The sequence below is a fragment of the Lupinus angustifolius genome, unplaced genomic scaffold, assembly GCF_001865875.1.
Source record: "Lupinus angustifolius cultivar Tanjil unplaced genomic scaffold, LupAngTanjil_v1.0 Scaffold_118, whole genome shotgun sequence".
NCBI lineage: Eukaryota > Viridiplantae > Streptophyta > Magnoliopsida > Fabales > Fabaceae > Lupinus > Lupinus angustifolius.
In genome coordinates this window covers 1,048,278-1,065,972 of record NW_017724979.1, presented here as the reverse complement: position 1 = coordinate 1,065,972, position 17,695 = coordinate 1,048,278, and the positions used below count along the sequence as shown (strand labels likewise).

General features: G+C 32.4%; 1 protein-coding gene across 1 annotated transcript; it reads right to left on the bottom strand.

Annotated features, from left to right (window-relative positions):
- Nucleotides 1–1,899: 1,899 nt before the first annotated feature.
- LOC109339877 (protein cornichon homolog 3-like) lies at nucleotides 1,900–16,442 on the bottom strand. Its single transcript, XM_019577407.1, has 4 exons — nucleotides 16,353–16,442; nucleotides 15,117–15,298; nucleotides 2,211–2,333; nucleotides 1,900–1,933 (listed from the first exon to the last, which is right to left on the bottom strand). Exons 1-4 carry the CDS (start codon nucleotides 16,422–16,424, stop codon nucleotides 1,900–1,902), a joined length of 411 nt encoding a protein of 136 aa, XP_019432952.1. The 5' UTR covers nucleotides 16,425–16,442.
- Nucleotides 16,443–17,695: the final 1,253 nt, after the last annotated feature.

Sequence of the window (17,695 nt, the reverse complement as noted above, 5' to 3'; positions counted from 1 at the left end):
TGTCAAAAAATTTATTGTTCTTGGTTTTCTTTGAGATTGTCTGTAAGAGTTACAACAATGTATAAACGATTATACTATACATTTTTTCTATTATGAATATAAAAGAATTGGTTAGATATGACTTTTAAGTATAACTTTTTTCTGTTATGAATGTATAAACAACCTAAGTTATGAATGTATACACAACCTAAGTTATGAATGTAAAAGTATTGGTTATAAAACTCAAATCCTTCTAAAAAACTCATCTGTGAACTTTTTTAAATAAGTTGAGACAATCTAAATCATGTGTCACTAACCTATGTTCATCCATAGTCATACCATACCTTTTTCTGTTGTTGGTGGTTATACTTTATATAGAAATTAAAAATTTATTATTTATTGTGAGAAACAATAACCAAGAATTGTTTGACAAATTATGACATTATACCCATACATATTATTAATATAAAAGAATTAGGATATTTTATTAGGTTTTGTTTGAGAGTGTGGTTTTGGAGGAAAATGAATGGATGACTTTAGAAAGTATCTCCCTTATTTGGGAGTTGGATGAAGGAGATGAGAAAGTTTTGAAGGGTTTCTCAAACCCTCAAAAACCCTCCATGTGTCTATTTTTATAGTTTCCCCAATTTGGGGTTTTTATAGAGATAAAATGTCAAATTACCTACATATTTTGTAGTTAAATTATATTATTATCCATTTTTCATTATTAATTACATTTTTAAAAGGAAAAATAAAAAAATATTCTAACATTATTATTAGTTTGCCCTCAATATTTAAATTTCATACTCCCGAACAATGAAGATGATTGTCTTTCTTTCCCCTTCCCTTCCTCCCCCTTCCTAGCACTTTGATCTCTTTCTTTCCTTTTCCCTCATAACTCCCAAACAAAGTCTAAGGTTATGTTTAGGAGTTATGAGGGAAAGAGAATGAGAGTGATAAAAAGGCTAGAAAGGGGAAAGGAAGACAATTCTCTCTTTTGTTGGGGTGTATGAAATTTAGATAGAGTAAACTAATGATAATATTATAATATTTGATATTTTTCCTTTAAAAGTATAATTAACAATGAGAAATGAACAATAATATATAATTGTATAATTTTATTGAAAATATTTAGGTGTGTTTACATTTTATTTTTATATAAACCACAAATTGTGAGAACTATAAAAATAGATAAATGAAGGGTTTTACATGGATTGAGAAACCCTCTAAAACTTTCTCATCTCCTCCATTTAACTTCCAAATAAGGGGAGACTTTCTCTTTTCTTCCATTCCAAAATCACACTCCCAAACAAAACGTAAGAGTCTATTTATGAATTAGTTTTTGGAGGACAAAGTAAGAAAGGAAAAGGCTCGAAACTTATAAAAAACACTTATAAATAATTCTCAGGCCTTCTTTCTTTTTTCTACCTCAAAAAATCAAGTAGCAAACTAAATTTCTTCTTTAAAAAGATACGGACAAAAATTCTTAATGGTGGCATGCAAAGGAAGCAAATAAATCGTTAAAAATATACAAATCACATAGAATCACTTTGTATTTGAACCTAACTAAATCTATGGACTGTTACATTCTTTAATGCCTAAAGCACTGTAACAAGAATCTCAAACTTCACCTAGAGTATCACACACCTTCTCAAGCTTTGTTTTCTCTCTTTCTTGATGGATTGCCACATATCCCTTTCTAAGGAGTTCACTCCATCATGGGTGGCTCTCAACATGGTTCTGGCCCTTAGAATTTAGGTCACAATATGGATGTTCCCACAAATGTATTGGGATGTCTCAGCCTGTAGCATCTTTGATATTTCCAAGAATTTAATTAGATCATATATTTGTATAAAAAAGACTAACTTCACCTTAAAACACAAAATTGACTTACACAAGGAATGTGTTGTAAGCTACCAGTTAATGCTCATCATCAGTGATTGACCACACCAAGCTAAAACACATTAACACATTAAAGTGAGAGAACCATCAACTTTTCCATTAAAATAGTATTATTAGTGTTCTAAAATGCGGTGCAATTGCTTTATCACAATTTTGGAAATTTGCAAGAAAATGCGACCAAAGCGGTCGCAATTACGGTCAAAATATTGTTGCGAAGACTCCAATAACTGTAATAATATTGCAACAACAATTACCATTGAAGAGTGAAATTTAAAACTGTGTACATTCAGTTTTAAGTTTACTAAAGAATTCATTTCTAATCACAATACCTCAATATAGAAAGCATGAATAGTAGAACAAGATGTGCAACTTTAAACAACCTCTTCTTTTTCTCCCAACTCAGCTTATTGTAGATTTCTGTTACATCCGCTAAGTGGTCTCTTCTAATGTACCTGATATTGCTTAATAGTCATATAGGTATAGAAATATGACCGAAGTAATGGGCATGGATAACAGCTTGTTGTTTAAACAGACTAGTAACTTGCGTATAAAATGTACAATAAAGCCATTCATATGCATGCTTAAGTTAGAAAACCAACCAATATGTTTTGCACAGTAGGGAACAAAACCTCATGTATAAGGATTGAATTTCCACCTTTAAGTGTTTCAGACAGAACCAATGCTAAATTATGATTCAATTTGAACAGGCACAAAAATCTAAATGTTAAGGAGCTCAAATTTTGGCAATCATTGATTAAATAAGTTTCTATTCATGTTATCTAACATGTGAATTAAGAGTCTTTTGGTGCGTTTATAGTAAATATAATTTTAGAAGTACTTGAGGAATTCTCATCTTGATTATTGTAGAATCTGAAGTGTTTTTTCAAGGGTTTCAAGGTTATTCTACAGATTAGTTACAATGTTAGAGGCTACTAGTAGTCATTTTACCTTTCATTGAGGGGAAAAGGCAACCTATCAAGGGCAGATACATATATGAGTATAGGATACAATACATATCCAATATGTCGATATGAATCAATAACAATCAAGACTTTATCCGACTAGGTGGGGTCGGTTACCTGGATCGAACGACGCCATAATGCTCTATCATAAATCATTTTCCTTGACAAAACATTGTAATCTAAGTCTTTTCTTTATCATTTCCCTTATGGTTTTTTGGTCTCTCTCTAGGAGTTGGATTAACTTTCTTTTGATCTACTTTCCTTATTAGGGCTTATATTGCTCTCCTGCACACATATCTAAACCGCTTAAGGCACTATTCTACCATCTTTTCTATAGTAGGAGCTACTCTGACTTTCTTCTTAATTGGATCATTTATAATCCTATCTTGTATAGTTTGTCTACTCATACAACACAACATTTTCATCTCTACTTCATGGAGTCTATCATCTTGTTAATATTTTACTGCCAAACATTGGCTCTATATAACATTTTATTACCTAAACCATTATATTTTGGTTTTAATCCAAGATAATGAATGATCTTCTTTTTTTTCATCTTGGAAATTGCATCTTCTGGATCTAACCTTGCAATCTCATTACAAATAAATTGGACTTTGGAAAAATACCGACTTACTAAAATGTATCCTTATATAATTGACATTAATTCATTTTCTACTAGTTGTAACTTTGCATCTCTCTTCTTAGCAAACAATGTTGCCAAGGTATCGGTAGCTCCTTCAGTGTTGTCAGGTATTTAATCATCTACAATAAATTGTCTTCTATAGTGACAAACAATACAAGAAGGTGATACAGTCGCACCTTCGAGTACGGCTACCTTGTTACGACTTCACTCCAGTCACTATGTTAAAATGTGGTAAGAGCCATGAAAAGAAAGTTTCTTGATGAATCAAGAAGTGTATAAAAGAAAGCTTAAAGAAAGAAGAATGAGAAACAAATATTGATAATATTCTCATCGAATGAATTGAATTGATTGAATAAGAAGTGAGTCAATATGACTTATTTATACAAGAGAAAAGACAAAGAAAGCTTATAAAACAAGTAACTAACATAAACTTAACTTGCTAATTCCTAACTTTCTAACCAACTATCATCTTCCAAAATAACCTATCATATATCTTTAATGTTCCCCTCAAGCTGGTGAGTGAAATTTTTTACTCTTCAGCTTGGAATTGATTTGAAGCTTTATTTGAAGTAATAACAACACTTAACCACCCATGGCAGAAGCTATATCATCAAACGCTTAACCACACATAACAGAAGTTATATCTTTGCTTAAGACAGAAGCTACCCATCAAATGCTTAATCATCCATGACAAAAGTTATATCTGAGCTTAATCATCATGGACAGAAGTGAACCAACCATTGATGATGGAAGAGAGAGAACGGATCAGAATCTTGATCCTAATGAGATACTTCTATGATGAATAAGAAAGATGAGTAAATGATGAAGAATAAGAAAATGATGTAATCTTGTATAAGATAAATTGGTCATGGTACTCCATTCTTGAAGAGCTCGAGGATATCAAGAAGCTAGCTTATGTACTTGAAAATAATTTTTGTCAAAAAACAAACTCCTTTGATCTGAATTTGAAGGTCGATGAAGAAGGTGATAATGAAGAATTTCGGGCCATATGTTGAAAAGAAACATTGGATGTTGAAGAACAACGCTGGAGCAATCAAATAAATCAAGACAATCTTGTCACATGCAACATTTCACCTATTGGAAGCAAGATAAGACTAATGAAGGCCATTGAGATGAAAATGAAAGCACCACCATGTTCTTGATTGTTGAAGTTTTCCATGAAATCCTTCATAGAACCATAAGCAGAAGCTATCAAAAGATAATTATGTTCTGATACCATGTTAAAATGGTAGTACGCATGGATAAGAGAGATTCTTGATGAACAAAAAAGAATGAGAAAATGTCATTGAATTGAATTCCAAAGTTACATTGAATCATCTATATAAAGGGAAGAAAACACTAACTACCCTAACCAAGTTAACTAACTGACTAACAAAAGAACAACAATTTTAACATTCCCCCGCAAGCTGGAATGTATCCAGCATTCCAAGCTTGAAATAATTGTGTTGAATACGATGATATACTCTAATACCTCCTCTTGATGGTGAGCGAATCTTCGTCTCCCAGTCTTGAAATCTGAACGTGATGCAATACTGATGCTTAACCACCATTTGGCAGAAGCAATTTCATCCGATGCTTAACCATCCATTTGACAGAAGCACACCAATCATAACGGATGAAAGAGAGAAAAGAGATGAACCTTAATCTTGATCCTTATATGCTGCTTCAATGAGAAAAAATTACACACTATAATGTTGTGTGTTTAATGTGAGAGAGAGAGGTAAAGAAACTAGAGCAATAAAGAAATGAGAAATAATTGAGGGTAATAGATGAAAGAATGTGATATAGTTTCCTTTTGATGATCAGCCACTGTGCATGGTTGGGCGCACACTGTTGTATGGTATTCTTGTTTCTTGATGTTGTTCTTGGTCTTCCCTATCTTCTTCAAGTTGTTGGACTTCCCCTTCTTGATAAAGATAACAAGTTCTTGTAGTAGCATCATATTGCTTTGATCATATTAAAACAACATAACTATTAGTCCAAGTCATAGAACCAAAGAACGTGTAGAGAAGATATATTGGCCAATGGGAGATATCTTGTATCATCATCTTTAGTGTCATCCATTCAGAATTAAATTACAATTGCAAAGAACCAATCTTTCCAGAAGCACGATCAATCTACATTGTAGCATTGCCAGTGGATGCAAATGGTGGAACATTCTTTGGACTTTCATTTGGAAGTTGACCATTATTTCCAGTCGAAGAGACTAGAGATGAAAAGAAGCAACTGTTAGAACTTAAGGAAAAGTTTGAAGGTCTGTGCAAGGTGATAAAGGATGTATTGGGGGATAAGGTTGAATCTTGGAATTGAAGAATGATAAGCGGAAGCAATCAATCAAAGAGAAATAATTAGCTTTGATACCATTTTAGAGTCATGCATGAATCTTGGTAAAACAAGAAAGAAAGAATGAGAAAACTATTCATTGAATGATTGAATTGAGTGAATGAATTAGATGATTGAATGAATTGATTACACAAAGTTACAATAAATCTTTTATATAAAAGGAAGGAAAAATTAACTACCCTAACCAAACTAACTAACCAACTAACAAAAATTCAACTATTTTAATATAGCTATTGTTGTTGAGCTTTTCCATCATGCTTGATGAAGATGTGAGATCCGCCATCACAATTGGTTAGTGCCCGACAATCAACCAATCCAAGTTGGTCCTAGACCAATTTTTCATCATAGTCCCAAACCATATACTTGCAGGATTTCCATGTACCACTATCTCTAACTGAACACGAGCACTCGAACTAACAGGCCCAAGATCGTGTGCCTTAATAGCACTTGCAAACATTAAACCTTATTAAAGAAACAAAAACATGAAACAAAGGTGCCTTTCACCTATATCATTCCACTCAACCTTAATCACAGTTGAAACTTTTGCATTTTTATTTTCTTACTTACTAGCTTATTGCTAAATTTCATAAACATAATATTGCATCATTATTTATACTAATATTTTTTGGTTTAATTTGGCTTACTCATTCTTTCTCAACGAGTACATCTGTTGTGGTCACATTTGCATTAAACATGTGACTATGTATGTGTATCTTCCTCACTAATTAGTGGCATAATTATCAATTACTAGAATATTATTAGAGAAAATAGTAACTCATTATTCTAATATGTTTTTCTCATCTACTTAATTGATTGTTTGAATGTTAAAAAAGTATCTAGAAATACATTTTAGAACTATTAGGGAGTATTTGAAATATATCAAGTTTATAATTTATCTACTTTTCAAAAAACTAATTTTGATACTCTATAAATACATATTGATGAAATATCAAAAAATATAAGTATCAGAAGAATAATTATGGATATTGAAGTATGATACTTGCAACTCATCAAATCATCACTCAATCAATATTTTCCATCCCATAACGTCAGTTCCAGTTTATTGTGTTTTGCTTCCATCAATCAATCTTTCAACCCCAAAAATATTTCAAGTGCTCCCACCAAAATGATTGGGACCCGACTAACATAACATTCATAAGTTTAAACTTATCATAGCCATTATTATTTTAAAGCATATTAAGTTCTGGTATGGTATGGGGGCTTGAAAGCCAACTTTTGTGATAAAACTAGCAAGTTACCCGTGCATTTGCACAGGACGATATTTTTTGCCGCATGATTAAGAACACATATTATATGTGCATTTATGATTAAGAATATGTATGTTGTTCGTGCATTCGCATGGTTAAAATCATATATGTTACCAGTGCATTCATATTGTTAAAAAATATTAATTATATATAAAATCATACGGTCAAACCATACGGTTTAACTGTTTAAATCGGATAAACTTAATATGGGTCATCTACTAGTTTAACATCTTGCTCGACTTTCTCAACATTGTTTTTTACACATACATAACATGATATAGTTAGTAGTATCCTATTAATCAAAAAAATCATCAATAAATTTATAATTTCATTAATATTTGATTCTAAAATAAGATTAGTATAAAAATAATATTATTTAACTCTAAAATAGCTACAAACAATATGTTATGATTCATATTATTATTTTAATATTGCTATAGTAACATTATATTTTAATATTGTATAGGTAATCATATTCCTTTTATTTTTAAATAAATCACATGTCATGAGGGCTTGAGAGATTGACACATGTTATGAGGGCTTGAGAGATTGACACATGTCATGATGGAGTTCTTGAGAGATTGACATATGTCATTGAGAGATTGACACATGTCATGAAGGCTTGAGAGATTGACACATGTCATGAGGGAGTTTTTTTTATTATATAGGTAATAGATTGATTTGATTACAAAATAAATTCCGCCTATAATGACTTTCCTACATTGCTTAAAATTTAGGTTAAAGAATAACAACAATTAAGTTTTTATCTAACTAGCTGAGGTTGACTATACGGAACGAATGATACTATACGTTTTATCATAAATCATATTTATTAACAAAATATTGATCTCTATATATTTCTTAATCATTTTACCTTTAATTTTTGTTGGTCTTCCTCTATCTCCAAAAATTGTACTAGCCTCAATTTCAAAGTTGATGTTAAAGAATATAAGAATTATTTTGTATCTATTTAATCATACAAGTAGTATATTAGATGAAATAAATTAGTACAAAGTGGATAAGACTTTCTCACAAATAACAATAAGAAACTGCTAAACTAGGAGATAAAGCTAAGCAACAAAGTATGTCAATCTCTCTGTATGTTTAGCATAGAAACCACACAAAAAAGAACCATGGGCAGAGCACTAAAGAGATGTCAAAACATTGACTCTATCCCAAACCAAATATTGTCTTAAGATGTTAATTAAGATTTGCTCCTTGTGTTTTATTCTTCCTAGATATATAAGATCAATCACTACAACAAAACTGAACAGGAATCTTCTGTACCCTCTACTTTGTACTATTCCCTTTGCCACAAATGAAAAAATAGTCATGTATTAAAAATGTGGGTCCAAGCCATGTGAAATAGGAAGGAAAGTATTGGACCATGCATACGCGGTAGAAAATAAGGCAGAGTTTTCACATTTCACAAATCTCTGTTCATCTTCGTTTTGAAAGTGAAGTAGAGAACATAGAAGAAACAAGTTAAAGCTTCTGGTAGCGAGTAAAAATAGAAAGTGTGAGTAAATCTTAAAGAGTGTAGAGTGTGTGAAAAATACACTGGGTTAATTTTGGGTTTCATCTCTATTATTCATTAGTACAACGTGTTGTAGTATTTGAACAGGAGGGGATTCACTAGGAAACACTATATTTGTAACTCTTACATGAGAAGAGTGTAGAACAGATATTGTAATTGTCCTCCATATGGTGGAATATTTTTTGGAGATTATCCCATTGTTTTCCCCTTATCATTTAAGGGTTTTCCAAGTTAAAATTTGGTGTCCTTTTTCTTTACTTTGCACACATTTATTTTTGTTGCGCTACTAAGTTTGTAGATCTATTTCAACTAGATCTACTTTGATGCTCATTGCCACATTGTAATATCATTTAATTTAAACAGTAAATCGATCTTTGAGCTTTGGGGTTGTGCTATGAAATTAAATGGAGGAGACTACAAACACCATGACCAAATTGACAACCACCAATTACTCCATTTGAAGTCGAAAATGGAGGATATATTTTTCCGTGCGAATTTAAATGATCCTCTGGAGAAAGGAGATGTAAAGCCAATCAACATGACACCCAAATATTGGAAAAAGATGCACCAGAAGACCATTTGAATTACCAGGAAATCAGTGAATATTAGTGTGTTCCACCATGTGGCTAGAGAGACCAATGCCTAGACTCTATGAAATTATTTACAGAATCTCTATGAGAGGAAGACTACACAAAACCAAAGCTTTTGCAATTACGAAGCTTGTGAACCTGTGTACAAAGAGGGAAGATCTATTGTTGAGCACTTGAGTGACTTTCAAGATTTGGTAAATTGGTTGATTACCATGAAGCTAGTGTTGGAAGATGAGTTACATACACTATTACTTTTGAGTTCTTTGCCATATAGTTAGGAGACATTGGTGGTATCGTTACACAACTCGACATCAGACGAACAACTATCACTAACACAAGTCAAATATAACATGTTCAATGAAGAAGTCAGGAGGAAAGACTTGAGGACAGATAACTCCCAAGCTATTTTCACAGAAAACGGGGGAAACACAAGAGTAGAGGTCAAACATTGTGGGAATATGTGATATGGGCTTGCAGGCTAATGTTAGATGCACATTGACATTGAAGGACGTGCGACATGTGCCAGATCTATGCCTAAATTTGATTTCCATGCATGCTCTGGATCGAGCTGGATAGTATAGCAACTTTGGTGATGGAAAATGGAAGCTTTCCAAAGGTTCAATGGTTGTTGCTCGAGTAATGGTGTACAACTCCTTATACAAAACTCAAGTAATGTAGATCAGAGATGGGTTGAAATCTGTCGAGGATAATGCTTCACCAAATTTGTGGGACAAAAGGCTAGCTCATATGAGTGAAAAAGGATTGCAGATTTTGGCAAGGAAATCTCTCATTCCTCATGTTAAAGGTACAAAATTAAACCCTTGCGATCACTACTTATTTGAAAAGCATGACAGAGTTTATTTTAGCAAAACTTTGAAGTTGAAGCAAAATATTTTGGATATGGTTTACTCTGATATATGTGTTCCCATTGAGGTGGAGACTCTTGGTGGCAGCAGATATTTTGTGACATTTACTGATGATGCTTCAGGTAAAGTGTGGGTGTACTTTCTAAGGAGTGAAGACTAGGTGTTTCAATACTTCAAAAGGTTTCATGCCATGATGGAGAGACAAACATGGAAATCTTTGAAGTGTCTTCACAGTGATAATGGGGTGAGTATATATCACATGAATTCAAAACTTATTGTTCTAAGCAAGGAATCAAACATGAGAAGACAGTCCCTAGTATCCCACAACATAAAGGTTCACCAAAAGAATCAATAGAACCATTATTGAAAAAGTAAGAAGTGTGTTGAGAATGACTAAAATACCTATACCATTCTAGGGTGAAGTTGCTCAAACCGTGTGCTACCTGAAAAACAGATCTCCATCTATTCCTTTGGACTTCGATATTCCTGAGAGAGTATGGTCTAGACATGATATTAAATACTCTCATTTGAAGGTGTTTGAATGCAAAGCCTCTGCTCATGTAAGTAAGGAACAGATACACTGAAACTTGATGATAGAGCCATTCCTTGCATTTTCCTGGGTTATGGAGATGAAGAATTTGGCTACAGGTTATGGAATTCATAAAATTAGAGTCATTAAAAGCATAGATATGATGTTCCATGAGCAAGAAACTATGCAAGATTCATCGACCTGGTGGTAATGTAGATTTTACATCAGTCTTTCCTCCTAGAGAAAACATTGTAGGAGGGGGATGTGAATGCAAGTGTGCATTGCATGATTTTGGTGAAGACAAAGCATGAAGATATGACAAAACCAAAATAACGACATCATTGAAGATTCAAGTTCAAGTGTCAAGAGGATCAACAAAAGCTTAAGAGTAAATTTTCATTTCCTTGGGTCCTAAGATATTTTGAATGAATAGAGTCTAAGTAAGATGAACTTAATGAAAATCTCACAAATTAGAATGATGATCATGATGCATATGAGATTTACATTCATACATGATTTAGATGCATTAACATTTATACATGATTTCATAATTTTGATTCATTAAACAAGTTGAACTTATATCATTTCAAAATCATGCATCATATATTAGTAAATCATGTTAGAGGTTCATAGCATATTAACTAATTATTTTTTAGGAAAAAGATAATCGATTAAGGTTATAGTTAATGGATTAAGACTTTACAAATGAGAAACCCGTTTAATCGATTAAGTCATTTTTAGATTTGAAATCTTGGATTTTTTTAAAGAACGTTAATCGATTAAGTGTCAATATAATCGATTAATATAATAGAAAACTGACTGAAGCTAAATGTTATTTTCACTAAAATTTCCCATGTGAATTAAGAATGAATTTTCAAGATCGAACAAAGAGTTTCTGAAGAATAGAGCTAGATACATTTGACATAAGATAAGAGAATTTCATGAATCTTTGAAGAGAGATATTCAAACATTCACCATATCAAAAGTTTTTCAAGAACCTTTGCATATCCTAATCATTTACCTTCATATTATGAGATTGTGAGATTTAGCAAGAAGGTTTAGATATTCTGAATTGAGTGTATGTTAACACAAGTAAATGTGCAAAATCTTTGTATGAAAAAGAACGATTGAGTTGTAATTCATCTCTTAAGGTGTGGGGTATCATCATAGAAGGAGAGAAGAATTCTGAGAAATCCTAAACTAGAAGTGGTGAGGCTATCGATTAGAAGCTAGGTCAGAGAAATTCTTGGTGGAAGATTGTTTGTAAAAATACTCAATTTCTTCATAGTGAAAGCAAATCTCCCTAATCAGAAGGGGAAGACTGGATGTAGATTGCAGTTGTTGGCAATCAAACTAGGATAAAATTGATCTTGTCAATTTCCTTTATCCCTACTCTTTTACATTTACGCATCTATCAGTTTCCATTATCTTGAATTGAATTCATATTAGGATTGTTGCATAATTGATCACTATATTTCGTTGTGTCAAGAACAAAAGTTTTTTTCAAGAAACTAATCGAGTTAATCCATTAAGTCTTTAGTTAATCAATTAACTAGAGATTACCGTTAATTGATTAAGTGATCTTTTAATCGATTAAATCTGGTAAAAAATAGTGAATATCTTTCATAATCAAAAAGTTTTAATTGTAAACGATATAACATATTCACCCTTTCTAGGTGCATTAGAGCCCTTATTACCTAAGAGGTGAGAGTTAAATGACCATGGGGTTGATGATGTTCCAGAACCAGATGATGTTGTAGAAGAAGAAGTTGTTGAGCATGTGGAGCAACCCCCTACACCATAGCTTAGGAGAGGTGATAGAGAGTGTCTTCCATCCAAAAGATACCCCATTTCAGATAATATCCTTCTCACTGATAAGGGGGAGCCATAAAGTTTAGATGAAGTTCATACTCATAAGGATAAATTCGAATGGATGAAAGTCATGCAAGAAGAGATGGATTCCATGCAGAAGAATAATACTTATGAGCTCGTGGAACTTCCGAAGGCAAGAAAGCCTTGAAGAACAAATGAGTGTTTAAGCTAAAGAAAGATGGTGATAAGCTAGTCAAATATGAAGCTCGTTTGGTCGTGAAAGGATTTGGACAAAGGCAAGGAGTAGATTTTGACGAGATTTTTCTCCTATTGTCAAAATGAGTTCAATTCGAGTTATACTCGGATTGACTGCTAGCTTGGACCTAGAGCTTAGCAGATAGATATAAAGATTGCAGTTCTCTATGGGTCAACCAGAAGGGTTTGAAGAATATGGGAAAGAAAACATGATCTGCACATTGAAGAATAGTTTGTATGGATTAAAGTAGCCTCCTAGGCAGTGGTACAAGAAGTTTGACTCATTCATCATGAGTCATGGATATACTAAGATTGATGCAAATCATTGTGTATATGTTAAAACATTTGCAGGAGACAAATTCATTATCATTTTGTTATATGTAGACAATATGCTAATAGTGGGACAAGATGCAAATATGATTGGTGAGTTGAAGAAGAAGTTATCAAAGTCTTTTGATATGAAAAATCTAGGTCATGCATAGCAAATTCTAGGCATGCAGATTTTGCGAGACCGAAAGGTTAAGAAGCTATGGTTGTCACAAGAACAATATACGGAACGGTTCTAGAGATGTTCAACATAAAGAATGCTAAACCAGTTTGCACACCATTGGCCTATCACTTTAACCTTAGTAAAAGTAGTTGCCCCACTAGTTCAAAAAAGAAGAATGGTATGGCTAATATTCTCTACTCCTCCGTTGTTGGGAGTTTGATGTATGTCATGTTTTATACTCGTCCAGATATTGCTCACACGGTTGGATTTGTTTAGGAAGTAGTAAACTGGATTCTAAGAGACTTGAGAGGTAATTCTAAAATGTGCTTGTGCTTTGAAGGACTAGAAATAATCCTGGAAGGTTACGCAGATGCAGATATGACAGCTGATATTGATGGCTGAAAATATACATCACGATTTGTTTTTACTTTTTTAGGGGGAACTGTGTCATGACAGTCAAAGTTGCAGAAGTGTGTTGCTTTATCTACAACTGAAGCATAATACATTGTCATGACTGAAGCAAGTAAAAAAATGTTTTGGTTGAAGAGGTTTTTTCAATAGTTAGGAATGAAACATGAAAGGTCAGTGATCCATTGTGATAGTCAAAGTGCTTTGAATTTAAGCAAAAATGCGTTGTACTACTCTCGTACAAATCATATTTATGTTAGGTATCATTGACTACATCATGTAGTTGAAGAATAACAGGTCAAGTTGGAGAAGATCCACACACTGAAAAATCATGCTCACATGATGACAAATGTTGTAGCACATGAAAAGCTTCAATTTTGTGCCAAGTCCATTGGCTTGGATCCTAGATGAATATTTCAAATTATCTCTATCGGTCGGAGGGGGAGAATTGTGGGGTCGAACCATGTGAAATATTAATGCAATGAAACAAGGCATTCATTTCTTGGACGGTGTATAGATGGTAGAAAATAAGGCAGTGTTTTCGCATAGTAAAAGTCCTCTATAAAAAGAGGTTTTCATCTTCGTTTTGAAAGTATAGTAGAGAACGTAGAAGAAACAAGTTAAAACTTCTAGTAGTGAGTAAAAATAGAGAGTGTAAGTAAATCTTAAAGAATGTAGAGTATGTAAAAATACATTGGGTTAATTTTGGGTTTCTTCTCTATTATTCTTTGGTACTACATGTTGTGGTATTTGAATAGGAGGGGTCTTAGTAGGAAACACTATACTTGTAACTTTTGTATGAAAATAGTGTGGAAAACGTATTGTAGCACGAATCGTAAGATCCTACTTCTATTATGGTTATGATATGTTTGTTATTTTGCAATTTAGGGTTTAGAAGAATTTTGGGCGGTCAAATGATTTTGAGCCATGACTTTTCCCATCTATACAGGTTTAGAAGATGAGAATTTTGCAATTTAGAGTTTTTGCCATAAAAATAGAAAATCACAACGAGACAGGATCTTACGATCCTACGATCTTCCCTAGCGATCTCAGTAGTTGTGGTGAGATCGCATTCAAAGTGGACACGTGACACACTAGCTCTTGAAAACTCGTAAGATCTACCGATCCTACGAGTTAAATCGCGATCTAAACTACTATGGCCCTACATATAGTAAATATTTTTCGAAAATTGTCTCGTGATTTTTCCCTTAATATTTAAGGGTTTTCCATGCTAAAATTTAGTGTTTTTTTTTTTTTACTTTCACCACATTTATTTTCGCTAAACTGTTAAGTTTGTAAATTTATTTCAACCGAATCTACTTTGGTGCTGATTCCCACGTGATAGTATCTTTTAACTTAAACTGTTAATGGATACCAGAACCCAACAATTAATTATTTTTTAACGAGGTAGTGTTTCTATCGGTGATAAAGTGAGTGGATGATATAGAAGATTTATCTTGAGCAAACCGTAACGAATAAAACACATGTTAAGGTAAGCAGAAAAAACTTACAATCTCACATTGTAATACAGGCCCGGGAGTGCTACCAAGAATATAAACCAACGTCCTGCTATAAGATTGGTGAGGCAGAAGATTCCTTGGATTATAAACTCAGGCAAGACAACCTGATTCACTCTAGATGTTGAATCATATGGGTTGATATAATCAAACTCCAGATCTACCAACAATATAATCTACAATATAAATTCCAAAGAATATCAGATTCAGTTGTAAAAGAGTAAGCAAAAAGCATCAAATATATGGGAGAAAGCATTGAGCTGCTAAACTTCAAAACATCAATATATTATGTCATACTATCTCAAGCTTCTATTTTAAAACACCATACTTTAAAACAGTCTAATCACTTCATCTATAAAACATTTGAAACTGGTCTTTTATTATAATATAGGAGTGTTTTACACTGCTGTTGTGGTCATAATTGTTGTTATTGAATGCAATTGTGGGAAAATGCAGTCGCAATTGTGATCACGATGCAGTTTACGCAGATTGTTGAGAGCTTCACCATATAGCCAACAGGAATGGCCAAATACAGTGATAATCAAATTGAAGTGAAAGGAACTAAGCCAGTAACTGTTTACAGAGTGAAAAGAAAACGAAGCTTTCTGAATGATGGCCATTTTCTCTCAGAGGGGAAAAGGAATAAAAAAAAGTAATGAAGCATAAAAATTATGAGATTCAGAACAACTCTACAGTATATCAAACAAATAAGCACAAGATTAACACTTACCAGTTACCACCAAATTTGGAATAGTTCTGAATTTCATTTTTTTAGTCATGAATATGGAAATAAAGAAAGTAAGTAATATTAAAATATTAACTCAAAAGAAGTTCATAAAAATTAAAAAGTTCCTGGATCAAATTGTCACAAAGTAGCTTTTGTAAACTGCCACCAGTCTTAATTTATAACTGTGATAGGAAATCCCCTTGTAGAATTAAAATCTTATGCCCTAGTATGCTCAATTTTTAATAGAAAAAAACATTTAATTGTGAACAATTAACTAGAGAAAAAGTTACAAGAATTAAAAAGAAAAATGTATTCATTCCAGAATTTGAAGATTGATGCTGCCACTCTGGTAAATTGTAACTGCATAATTAAGGTAATCTACTAAAAAAACTAAATGCCCAAAGAATGTAATGTAATGCTAGAGAAAAATAAACAAAGACTAAAGAATTGGTAATTTATAAAAGAAAAAGTTACAATCCAAAATAAGAATTGATGTAATGTACCTGGTAAGCAAGGAAACATAAAAGGGTTAATATGAGAACAAATGTGAAGATCCAATAAAACACTTCTGCCATAACAGTTTCCTTTGCATGCCTCTTTCTCTCACTGACTCTGTTCCTCGTACTCCTGATCTCAAAAATCTAAGGCACTTGATACGTGGCCACGTGCCAAATTGCATGGTTCAACTTGCACCTGATTATTTTCTGAATTATGTTATTTAGCAGATTTCCACAACTTTGTGTTATTAAATTTGAGTTGTTTAATTAATATTAGGGTTGTTTTCTTAATCTACCAATTCAACAACCTTATATATATTAGGTAACACGTGTATTATCCCAACAAATGGGTTACTGTCGTATGATTGATTGAAAAATATACTTGAATTGAAATTTTACTACTAAATATTTTTTTAATCAATCAAAAATGATATTACTTTTTGAAACTAAGATGTGTGTCTCATTATAAGTCAAATGTTAAAAGCGACTACATATATTATACATATTTAAATACATATAATTTGTAAATCATTAATAGTATGTTTTTTGGAGTATACAAAAATATATAAATATAAGAGTTTGATGTTTGTCATCTATACCACTTGATAAAGCCAAAATATGATATAATCATAAACCATAGAGTAATTCATAATTCCCTACTTTTTCTTACTATTTTTTACTAAAAAAAATTATATAATCTAATGCCCTTGACTATGTCTTTGGTCCTATATTGTAATTACGGCAGTTTCTTTTTTCCTGTTGAAGAGAACATGGAACATGATAGATATAATTCACTCTTTTTTCCGATACTACCATCACCATATAATAAGAAACTAATTTATTTTGAGACGTGTGACTACTCCTCTCAATTTTGTATATACATCCCTTTCGGGGTATTACCAAGGATTTGCAAATTCATTCTAGCATCTCCAAAAAAAACTTCAGTTGTCATTACAACCACAAAATGAGTTTTATGTTATGTTTATCTCGCATGTTCTATGCCATGCAATTATGTGTTCACTAGGCAATTATATAACACCTATTGATGAGAACGTGCAAATCATCTTTTGTTAGTTTTGTTGTAGTTGTGGAACTTATATACATCATCACTTTTGCTTCTCATTATTATTTTCAGTTCCCATTACATAAATTTTTCTCTTTCCATTTTTGTTCTCCTTCCTCCTTCTCTTCATATCTTAAGGAAAATCCCTTTTCTTTCCGTTTTTCTATTTTTTCTCTCTTTTCTAGTAACGAGAATTGCATTTTAAATAATTTATCTTCATATTAGATTTAAAACATGATAAATTTATTTGAATGATTATTCCCTAATTATATATTCCATACACAAA

Excerpts from the sequence above, each read along its gene's own strand:
- LOC109339877 (XM_019577407.1), bottom strand. The coding sequence starts at position 16,424 with ATGGCAGAAGTGTTTTATTGGATCTTCACATTTGTTCTCATATTAACC. Across the intron at positions 15,299-16,352 it reads TATGTTTCCTTGCTTACCAG|ATTATATTGTTGGTAGATCT; the intron begins GTACATTACATC and ends TTTATATTGTAG. Across the intron at positions 2,334-15,116 it reads CTGTATTACAATGTGAGATT|GTACATTAGAAGAGACCACT; the intron begins GTAAGTTTTTTC and ends AAGCAATATCAG.